Source organism: Nestor notabilis, unplaced genomic scaffold (assembly GCF_000696875.1).
Source record: "Nestor notabilis isolate BGI_N333 unplaced genomic scaffold, ASM69687v1 scaffold10003, whole genome shotgun sequence".
NCBI classification, from domain to species: Eukaryota; Metazoa; Chordata; class Aves; order Psittaciformes; family Psittacidae; genus Nestor; species Nestor notabilis.
This window is the reverse complement of record NW_009922385.1, coordinates 18993-30098: the sequence shown is the minus strand read 5'-3', so window position 1 is coordinate 30098 and position 11106 is coordinate 18993. Positions and strand designations below refer to the sequence as shown.

General features: G+C 46.7%; 1 protein-coding gene across 1 annotated transcript in view; it reads left to right on the top strand.

Annotated features, from left to right (window-relative positions):
• CARS2 (cysteinyl-tRNA synthetase 2, mitochondrial (putative)) overlaps nt 1-11106 on the top strand; it is a gene marked incomplete at its 5' end in the record, with an annotated part of 30340 nt that overhangs the window by 18053 nt on the left and 1181 nt on the right. Inside the window, 4 exons of the mRNA XM_010011589.1 lie at nt 1252-1390; nt 3371-3494; nt 5685-5783; nt 9629-9889. Coding sequence (XP_010009891.1) covers nt 1252-1390; nt 3371-3494; nt 5685-5783; nt 9629-9889 — 623 coding nt within the window. The remainder of the gene's footprint in view (nt 1-1251; nt 1391-3370; nt 3495-5684; nt 5784-9628; nt 9890-11106) is intronic.

Genomic DNA, 11106 nt, shown 5'->3' with positions numbered 1-11106 from the left:
CTTGCCCAGCGCCTCAGCACCCGCATAGTGAAGAACTTCTTCCTAACAGCTAATCTAAATCTCCTCTCTTGCAGTTTAAAGCCATACCCCCTTGTTCTGTCACTACAGACTCATGTAAAAAGTCCCTCTCCAGATTTCTTGTAGGCCCCTTTAGGCACTGGAAGCTGCTCTGAGGTCTCCCCAGAGCCTTCTTCAACCTGCTGGTCTTTGGATGTAACCCAGGATACATTGGCTTTCTGGGACCCAGGATACATTGGCTTGCTGGGCTGCGAGCACACATTGCCAGCTCATGTTGAGCTTCTCATCAGCCAACACCCCCAAGTTCTCCTCGGGGCTGCTCTGAATCTCTTCTCCACCCAACCTCTGTTTGTGCTTGGGATTGCCCTGACCCAGGTGCAGGACCTTACACTTGGCCTTGTTGAACTTTGTGAGGCTGGCACCTTATAAAGCGGAGCTCTGCTAAGGATGCAATGAATCATTTACCTTAAGTTTTATCTTTTTTTTTCCCAGTGGCTGTAAGAGGCTTTGATGTAAGTGTGTAAGTTGTGTTTGATGAATCCCATTCCAGAAACACACTTCTGAGTTTAAACAATTTGTAGTTTCTGTAATAGTTGCCTTTGAAAATTCATATTGTCACTTTAGCTTTGCTACTGTGTGGAAATTGTATGTTTAGTGCAGAATCTAGTCTGCAGAATTTTAGGTCCACCTAGATTTTAGATGCTGGTGAAGCAGCCCTTTGAATATAAGTGCTTGTATTTCTCACAGAGTCAGCAGTGAGGATTAGGCCTCTTTGGAGGTCTCCAAATACAGATTGTGGCTACCTAAATTAGAATAGGAACAAATTTAGAGCTGGGATCAAACGTATGTCTCTGAAATCTGGGGAGATGCCTAGAAATATATTCAATTCAAATGCTTTGGAGCAATAACTGCACAGAGAGATTCAGTAATAATGCCAAGTAGCTAATGCTTCAGTCAGCTTCCAGACAGTTTTTGAATGTCTGATACCTTTCCAGTAGGTTATTGCTTTGTCATATGTAGTGATTGTCTTTTCTATTGATTTAATTCACCAAGTGTGCATGAAGAATGGAGTTTTTAATTAAATGTGTAATTAATTGTAAGAAAAGTTTGCTGTGGCAAATAATAACAAACTTTTCCTGGAATGACTTTGTCTCAGCATATTGTTCCTATGTATGACAGACAACATCCTCTCTGTCATAACACCTTAATAGGTGTTCTTTATTTTCTCCTTAGCAGTAGAATTCAGTGACGAGAGCATGAATGATGCAAAGAACCTTCTTCAGGCAATCTCCTCGTTTATTAAAGATGCAAATGCTTATATAAAAGGACAGCTGATATGTGACCCTGTTAGAGAAGACGTACTGTGGGAAAGGTAAGTGCACCTATAGCTTAAAGATTGTGATTATGTGAGCAGTGGTTTGCTGGCAGGCTCAGAGGGATGAACAGTGTAGTGTTCTGAGTTCAGTTTAAGAAGCAGGACAAGAAGGACTGAGAAGCAACCTTCCCTGCCAGCCTTCACCAGGAGCAGGGTTCTTCTTCTTCTTTTCCTAGCCAGCCGCTTTTCCTCATAGTCTGCTACATTTAGTTCATTGTATTTTTAAAATCCATGTTACTTGTCTTGTGTGCCTGTTCTAACAACTTTGCCTCTCTCAAGTGACACAAAAGGCGAAGCTATGACTGAAGTTGTGAGGTTTCCCAGGTTGTAAGTAGAATTGTGCATTAGCGGCGGAAGAAGAGGATGGCTGGAAAGTGATGTGCCTTGGGCACATGAGCGTGTGTTCCAGCTGGCTGGCACTATGGTGTTCAGCAGAGGAGAGAAGGGGTTACTAAGAAACTGTCCAGGGGCAGAGATATCACAGGGAATAAAGAAATTGTTGGTTGTGGCCCTGAGGAGGAGGAGACTCTCCTTTGGAGTCCCTTAGGAAAACCAGATCATCTTCCAGGAGAGAGATGTGCTGTGCACTGGGTATAAAGCTGAGATGAGTGCAGTGCTCTGGCGTTGGGGTAGGAGGGGAGTTGAGCACCCTGAAGCAATGTAGTTGCAGACAGCTCTGGGATTGGGATGTAGGATCAGAGGATAAGTGCTGTAGAAGTGAGAGGTGGCTTCCCTGTGGTGCAGGCACCTCATGGTTGGGGAGCTTGCAGCAGCACTAAGGCTAGCAAGGGGCACCGGAACATGTTATAGGGAAGCAGAGTTGAATTGACTAGTTATGGTATTTGATGAAAGCAGGCCCTTCTGCAGAAGGCTGCAGGAGAACTGTTGGTGAGAGGTAAGGCTGAGAGACGTGAGGCACGTGGGGAAGTTGAAATGGATTATCAGTGGGAGATATGTGGGAGAGCACAACTTGAGTATCAGTAGATGTAAAACCAACCAAAATGAAACAGAGCTCATTATTAGGAAAGTGGTAGATACTCAGCAGAGAGGAGGAAGCTTGAAGGGAAGATTGTTGTGGGGAATGAGTTGGGGCAGCAGCCATCTGGTATCTGAGGGGAGGCAGGCATTCCAGGCAAAAACACTCGGAAACCAAGCAAAACAGGGTTCAGGATAGCCCAGAGGTGGTGGGATAGCTTGAGTTTCCCCAGGTAACTCTACTCCCTGAGAGAGAGGGAGAAGCAGCACCGTTGGGTTAGTGCTATCGAGGTCCATTTTGCCTGGCTGTGTACAAGAGTGTGCTGCCAGCAGCTATTCACAGCTCTCTCCTCATTGCCCAGCTCCAAGTGGTAGCAGTGGATGGTACTGGTTCTGTGGTGATGAGTGCTGGCTGCTCGCTGGCTTTTGATGCTGTTACACGAACAGTCCCACCAGACCGCTCCATGTGGGCCAAGCCAGGTGGAGGCCTGGGTCTGGGATTAGGCTCTCCTGTGAAATGAGGGAGCAGTGCCTGCTTTTGAGCTGGTTCCTGCCAACAGGACTCCTGTCAGACTCTGTGTCAGCTCTCTTCCCAGGCACTGGAGTGATGTATGTGATAAAGCTTTGGAAGAGAAGCATGCTCTTAGCATGAAAAATGGGCTGCTGGAAAAAGAAAAGAACTTAGCAAAATCTTTAACATGCTTAATATCAATCTCATTTTTCATCTGACTTTAATTGGTTAAGGCATTATTGGCTTCTGTGATTAGCCATGTATGTATTGAATGGATTCAGAACTTTGGATTTTGAGATGCATCAAGTTCTTCCCTTTGCAGCTGAAAGATGTATTCCCCCTGATCAGTGTAGCATCGCCCATCATAGGACAGCTAGGAAGAAAATGAAAGTGTCCTTTCAATGACTCCCTCTGGCTGAATAGCTGATGAATCCAGTGTACTGCTGGCATCTTGTTTGTCTTATCTTAAACGCTACCTTTTCTTCTCGAAGGCTAGCCAACACAAAAGTAACCGTGAAGGCTGCGTTTGCAGATGACTTTGACACCTCCAGGGCTGTTGCAGCAATTATGGACCTCATTCACCATGGCAACAGACAGCTTAAGGCTGTTACTAAGGTAACCCATTAGGATACAGAGATCAGAAAATGACAGCTGTCCACTGTCCTACTGTTTAATGCAGACAGATTAGTTTATTGTTCACATAAGAAACCAGCAGAAACAAAGCTCCATAAATTGTTGACCTTAGCGGTGCCCATTTGTCCTGACCGTATCGCAGGAATTGTGTGCAGCTATTGTTTTGTGCTTCCTTGTGTCCAAAGGATGTTTCTTTCCTGCTGCCCTGTATTATTTATACCAAAGGCTTTTGAAAGGCCTGAAGCCGCTGTGGCGTGCTGCTAATTTTAGTGTTGGTTTTATGTTCTTACCCTGCTTCTTTGCGTAATATCCATGCACAGAAATCAACCTAAACTGGGAAATGGGGGGTGGTGGTTGCTGGGGGGGCTTTGGGCAGGCAGTCCCAGCCGCATGGGGCAATCACAGTGGTGAGTTCAGCTTTGGGGACTGAGTGGCTTAGGCAAATTGTAACTATGGCCTCAGCATGCCTGCAGGAGTCTGTTTTCAGATGCCTTTTGGCAAATCGAGACCTTGTTAAGACCTCTTGATGCTGACACAAAGGAAACATCTGGTAAGGACCAGACCTGAGCAGTAAGCACAGTCTGAAGCCCTACTGTGTCTCCTTTCACCAACAGCTCCCCTTTTAGCTCAAGGCAAACAGCTCAGCCTTGTTGCTGTGCTGCTTTACTGCTGGTGTCCTCATGTTCACCATGTTAGTGCTGTAAAACAAAGGTTGAATACATCATAATACCTGATTTTAAGAGAGAATTAGCCTGTTGGTTTAGCAATCCTGTCTCCTCCTGGTCCTGTTTTGGCTCTGGCTTTACATTCTGTCCTTGGCCTTATCTTTACAAAACGTCCCTCGGGGAATCCCTGACCTGAACCAGTTTGCAGCAGGGCTCTGAAACAGCTTTATTTACCACTCCTAAATAGACTTAGCCTCGTTTTCCAGGCATTGCTTGTTTCCCCTGAATTCCTTCTGTCAGTCATTTTGTGGAGAATGGGATGGGGTGTTTGCAGGGCAGCCGACTCCTGTGTCTGGCTGTGGTGGTGGAGCTTACCTGGGTGCAGCCCAGCTGCCTGAGCATTACCTGTTACTGACTGTGCGTGTAGTGTTCTACCCTTAAGAACTGTGTAATAATTTCACATACGCATAACTACTCATTCCTCTCTCTAGCCTTCTTGCCAGTCTTACCTTAGTTGGTACATTGTCTCTTTCTCTCAGTGCTCTGCTTCAGCTCCTTCCAGTTCAGATCTTTTGCAAACTTTAGGTTATGGCTTATCTTACCTTACATTGTGGAACAGTTTTCCCAGAGAAGCTGTGGCTGCCCTGTCCCTGGCAGTGATCAAGGTCAGGCTGGATGGGGCTTGGAGCAACCTGGTCTAGTGTGAGGTGTCCTTGCCCATGGCAGGGGGGTTGGAACTCGATAAGCTTTAAGGTCACTTCCAACCCAAACCATTCTGTGATTCCATGATTTCAGGCCCTTACGGAGGTGTCAGGTAAAATCTAGTACCAGCTGATAATTTGGTTGTGTATGTCATGACTCTTTATCAGGCAAGGGTTAGTCCCTTAAATTGCTTCTTGGTCTATCATTGAATCTTGATTTTATTTTTTTGTGTGTGTGTGAAACAAATACAGAGGAAAGAAAGAAATACATGTGGTGTTAAAAGCACGATTCTGCTGCTGCTGCTGATGGTTGCTGGTGCTCCCAGGGCATGATAAGATAAACCATAAGCTATCTCAAAGCAGCCTCCATGCTGTTTAAATCAATAAGACACCCAGAAAAGGATTTGGAGGTTTTTTTAACCATTTGGTTTGTAGGTGCCCTTGAAGCTGGGGTTTTGTTCTTTTACTTTGTTTTCACACACACAGCCCTTTCATGCCCAGAAGTGCTATTTTCAGGTCTAATTGACTGTGTGCATGTAATGCATGGCAGCTTCATGCATCTCTTCTCCTCGCTGCACATGCTGGTGATAAACTCTTCCCCTCTCCTGTTCACTTAAATCTTTTTCCTTTTGTGTTGTGAGATGTTTTTATACCTCTGTAACAGTCCCTGTCTGGGTAGGTGATACTGGTGGAGGTAAATCTATATGATTAGTAGCAGTTTTCCCTTGTGGACTAGGCTACAGAGAGATGCTGAGTTCTGTAATATGTATTGACTGGACAATCTCTTTTGAGTGTTTTTTAAACAGGATGCTGGATCTCCTAGAAGCTCTGTGGTGTATGGAAGCATTATTTCCTATATAGAAGGCTTTTTTAATGCCCTTGGGATGTCCTTTGGAGAAAGACAGGTATGAAACATCTCTTCTGTGTGTACTGGTATAACGAAGCAGCGCCAGCGTTATGTTTTATAGAACGCTTTCTGAAAGTGTCAGATATAACAAAGTTATTTATGGGTTTACTAAACCTTTCTGCGCTGCTTGCAGTTTCTGTGTGATGTCTGAGGAGAGCGTGTGAGCAGATGGAACAAGGTGCGGGCTTTTCCATTCTCGGAGATACTCCCGTGTGGCTTGTGCAGCAGTTGTGCCGTGGAAATGAAAGTCTGAGGAACGAAATGAGAAGAAGTTAGTGTTGGAGGCCTTTGAGTTGGTCCTGTTACGTACCTGGCTTCCCGACAGCTCTTCCTCTTCGTTCCGATGGCTGCACCCAGTCTGACTTCTTTAGCCATAAGAGTATTTGTGTATTTGATGTCGTGACCTCCCTGCACAGCCGGAGCTGGGGTCCAGCTCCCGCAGAAAGCCGTGGTGCAGGGAAGGGAAGGCAGCAGAGAGGGCCTGTAACTGGAAATACCTTACATATCTTCTAGTGTTTGAAAAGGTAGGAGTGTGGAAGGGGAAAAAAAGGGGAGAGAGAAGCTCAAAGCAAAATACTGCACAGGGAAGAGAGTTATAAATATGGAGGTGATGCCCTGAAGTGTGGAAGGGGAGCATTTAAAATGACACAAGGTGTTAGAGACAAGCAGACTCCTTGTTCTGTGCTCCTCTCCTGCTTGAGTCTGGAGCTGAATACCAAGAAGTTGGAAAATTTCCTTAGAGAAACTGTTCTGCAAAGATTTCTTCTGGGGAGGGGGAGAAGATGATAAGAAAACACAATAATGTTATTCACCCTTTGAAAGTAAGCAATAAATGCATTTATTTACTTTGCCTCTTCGTGGATTTTCCCACAAAATCTCCTTCATAACAGTGGTTGGATGTGATTTGGCTATGTGTAACTCTCCATAACCCGTGGTTTGTCATGCTAATTTTTAGCAGTGTACTAAACACTTTTATGTCTGTAAGTTGGATGGCAAATTAGCCATGCAGTTGGATTCCTCCGGGTTCTGGGCTGTCTGTATGAAGGTGCCTGCTGCACCTCTGTTTCTGCTGGAGTAAGTGTCTGAATGCTTTTCTTTTTTGCATGCTGTGCTGGTTTCTCTGGGGCAGCAGGGGCAGCAGAAGGTGTTGGTGAGAGATAGGAAGGAAGGAGCATGTCAGACTCTTCTGTCCCTTGGTGGTTCTAGCAAATGAATCAATCAAAATCTTCGTCAGAAGGGTCATGGAATGCCACAAGCTAGTAAATAAAATGGTGCAGGGATTGTTCTCCAACCTTGAGACTACCTACAACAGCTCAGCATCCAACCTCTCTTGCGATTTAGTTGGGTGGCCCTGGGCATGCAGCTAGTAGGAGCAGTCCCTGACCACCGTGGGTCCTGGTTTGTGGGGTGCCTGAGAGAGGGCTAGCTTGCCTGCGGTGCTTGGGCCCTCTTCAGTTGGGTGTTTGTATGTAGCCTGTGGGTCTGCGTTGCTCCCAGAATGGATTCATCTTGGCTGATGAGCCTTACATCTAATGCAGCTGCCTGTGCTTCTGCAGTAGTCAGTGGAGAGAGAGGCACTGCTAAGGAATAGTTCATCTTAGCCTGGTGACTGTGTAAAGTAAGGCTGCCCCGTCTCTTTGCATTGGCAAGAGAAGAAGGCTGGACAACCACAGGGAGGTAAGATGAATCTGTCTGAAAAGATGATGGGTGGAAACTGTCGTGCCTGTTCTAGAGCTGGGGAGCAAAGGTGAGGGGTTTAGCTCTGCTGAGGAGTGCTGCATTGTGGGTGCAGCTGGGGGCAAACAGGTGATCATCTGTGGGGTGGGCAAGGGCTCAATTTCCATGTAAAACATATTAGGAGCTCTTTGGATTGGTTGGTTCTGCAAGAGAAATTAGGTATCAGCCCTGAGAGGCTACACCATGTTTTATGTGGAAATTGGATCGGTTCATGTCCTAAAGCTGCCCATCCTTTAGAGGATCTTGCCTTGTGTTGTGAGTAGGTGCCTGGTTGGAACTTTGGCAGTGGTGTTTGTAGAGGTGCATTTCTTGCTCCCTCCATCATTTGTTTTTCATCTCTTTCCCGTATTTAAGCAGAGGTGGTGCATGCACCATCCCTGGAGATATTTAAGACCAGGCTGTATGTGGTTCTGGCCAGCCTGATCTAGTTGAGGATGTCCCTGCTCATTGCAGGGGGTTGGACTGGATGACCTTTGGGGGTGTCTTCCAACCCAGACTATCCTACGATTCTGTGATTTATCATGCTCTTTTTCCTGCCCCAGGTTACGCTGGAGCATTTCTGGCACTTAAATTTATTACCTTCTTCAATCTGAAACTTCTTCTTTAGTATGTTTTGAAAGTGTGGGGAATTTGCTGCCTCTTACGATTGTGTAGAGCACTGAGCATCTTTTCAATAGCCTCCCCCTCACCACCTCCTCCTCCTCTTTGTTTGCTTCAGTCAGTGACCTCTGAAACTACTCCCTTTCATTTCCATCCTGCTGTTCAGTGACTAAATACAGTCCCCTCTAGCTTTAATTACTCAGCTGCTCTTATGCTCCCAGTCGAGCGTTGCTGCCAGCAGCTTCGCCCCCCGGCCTTGGTGTGCTTTACATTTCACTGCTCCATTGTCTGCTCCCCGTCTTGTGCCTTGGTGATAAAACGCTGCCGTGGCGTTTTCTCGTTTGGTGGAGGTTTGTCCTGTGCCTCCCCCTTAGGAGTTTGCCTGTAACGAGGAGCGGGGATGGTGTTTCTGCTGAGAGCGGGAGCCGGGCTGTGCCAGTCCCAAGGAGCAGTCCTCCTCCCCGGCTACCACCTGAGCTCCTGGCCTGGCAGCCGTCGGAGCGGGACCCTCGAGGAGTGAGGCCATCCCCTTCCCATGGTGTTGACCAGCAGGACTCTGCCAAGCCAGTTTGAGGGAAGGGGGGGCCCAGGCAGCAGCCAGAAAACACTCACTGTGCACAGTGGCTGCTGCTTGGTCACATCTTTTTGGTGGCTGGAACTTTGGATAAGGTGGATCAGATAAGTTCTGTGGACTTGGGGAGGTTTCCTATGGGTGCAGGGAGAAAGGATAGTCTAGAGACTTAAAGCCAAAGTACTTACTTTTCCGGGTTTATGTTTCCCAAAGAAAGTCTGGAGCTTGGAGTCAGAGGAAGGGGCTGCTGCACTCTCTAGCTCTGTAGATGTTTACAGCTGAAGGGGCCACCAGAGCTGGTGGCTGGGCTTCCCTCGCTCTAGTGTTTGGCTGTTACCAGGCTTTTCTTCCTTTAATTTGTCCAATTCCTTTTTAATTTATGCATGCTTTTGGCATCTCTGAGGTTTCCTGTGGTGATGAGTTCTACAGTTGGGTTATGAAGTATGTTATATTCACATGAGAGCTCCAAAATAGACACTTTCCTGTGTAGGAATACGCTGAACTACTTCCACTGTAACTTTTTTGCCTAGCATTAGTGAGATTGTGACATTTTAATCATACCAGTGCATGGAAGATACACAACTAAAAGAGGTGATGAGGCCTCAGTGTATGCTACTAAGTTGGGGTTGACTTTTAAATCACAGAATCACACGGGTTTGGGTTGGAAGGGACCTTAAAGACCATCTAGTTCCAACCCCCCTGCCATGGGCAGGGACACCTTCCACTAGACCCGGTTGCTCCAAGCCCCATCCAGACTTGCCTTGAACACTGCCAGGGATGAAGCAACCACAGCTTCTCTGGGCAACCTGTGCCAGGGCATCACCACCCTCATGGGAAAGAACTTGTCCAAATATCTAATCTAAGTCTATCCTCTTTCAGTTTAAAGCCATTAAATCGTTCTCAGATGTTTGTAAAGCAACTTGCTTGGTTTGTAGGTGGCTCTGGGAGGGGACAACTCTGCTGTGCTCTCCAACGTCATTGGTGAGCTTGTACAGTTCCGCACGAAGGTCCGTCATTTCGCACTTGCTCTGCCAGAGGCAGTAGAGACTGCGCCAGTGGAGGGTGATGAGGGAGCCAAAGGATCCAAACGGGAAGAGAAGGAAAAGAGGCAGCAGCTAATGCGGGAGAGAAAACCCCTCCTGGAGGCCTGCGACAGTCTGCGTGAGGACCTTGCTGCCTTTGGAATCCACATAAAGGTACAAGTAACCCCCTGAGACTGTCAGCTGTTTCTTAAGGCAACATTTGGTTTTGCCATTCGTGCCCCCCCAGCAGCTTTTGGTGTTGTGCCCCGCTCGCTGTGTGACTGCAGCAGGCGGTAGAAGTTAAGCCCTTGCCTGGTTCCACTGCTAGTCTTCTGCTCCCCTTCAGCCTCGTGCCTCCATGCAACCTGTACCTACTTCTGCAGTTACTAACGGTGTGCTATTTAGCCACTGAAAATACCATAATACTGAGAAATCCCTAAATTTCCCAAGTTCAATCCAGAAGGAAAAGTATGAGTAATGTGTGTAATCTTTGAAATGATTGCAGAGGAACTAGAAAGTAAACTGAGATGACTTACACAAACAATGCCTTCCTTCTACCCTCCATGCATTCAAGTCTTAATGAGAAAGTATGTTTTCAGCAACCCCATTCCTAACTGTTCCTGTGCCCTAAGTACTTTGCCAGATTCCTCTACCACTCCTTTTTCCTCCCTGATTCCTACTTTTGGCCTATACCGAATACCATTGTTCTTTTCCATTACCCCAGTGGTGGTTCCTACTCAGGAGAAATCTCTTCACTGGTTTACTGTCTCCTCCTGGTTTCAGGGTGTGCTACTGCTGCTTTAACAGGTGCTGCTTCTGCCAGTTCCTCTTGCTTCACTGCCCTCCTCACCTCTGCTCCAGCCCTCATTGGGTCAGTGTTGCTCATTGTGTACAGAGTAATCCCCCACCTTCTGTCCTTCGTCTTTCTCCCTCCCTCGAAGCTGCTCATTTTTCCCTCACATGGTTTTACCAATGGGAGGATATAAAGCACAGTGACATTAGGGAGTGACAGCATTCATCCTCTTTAATTGCTGAATGTGAGAGCTGTCGTTTGTCAGCACACCTATTAAAACCACACTGAAGTGTGGTCAGCTGCCTCATGATCTCAGATGAAAGCAAGTGTGCTGAAACAAACTGGGGTAGGGGCCAAGTGCAGTGCTGGTGAGCTACAGCTGTGAAAGCAAAGGAAGACTGGGGGAAGTTGGAACATCTGCTTCCTTGTTTGTACGTAGCTAAATCCTCGCTCCACTTACCTGTCAAGAAAGTTTGCAAATCCAAACAACTGCACTGAGACAAACTCTTGGAGAAGATGACCCCCTTTTGATCTGTTCGGCAAAACAGCTGCAGCCCCACCTCCACCCTTCTGCAGATTTGTTTTTAAAAGGATTTAT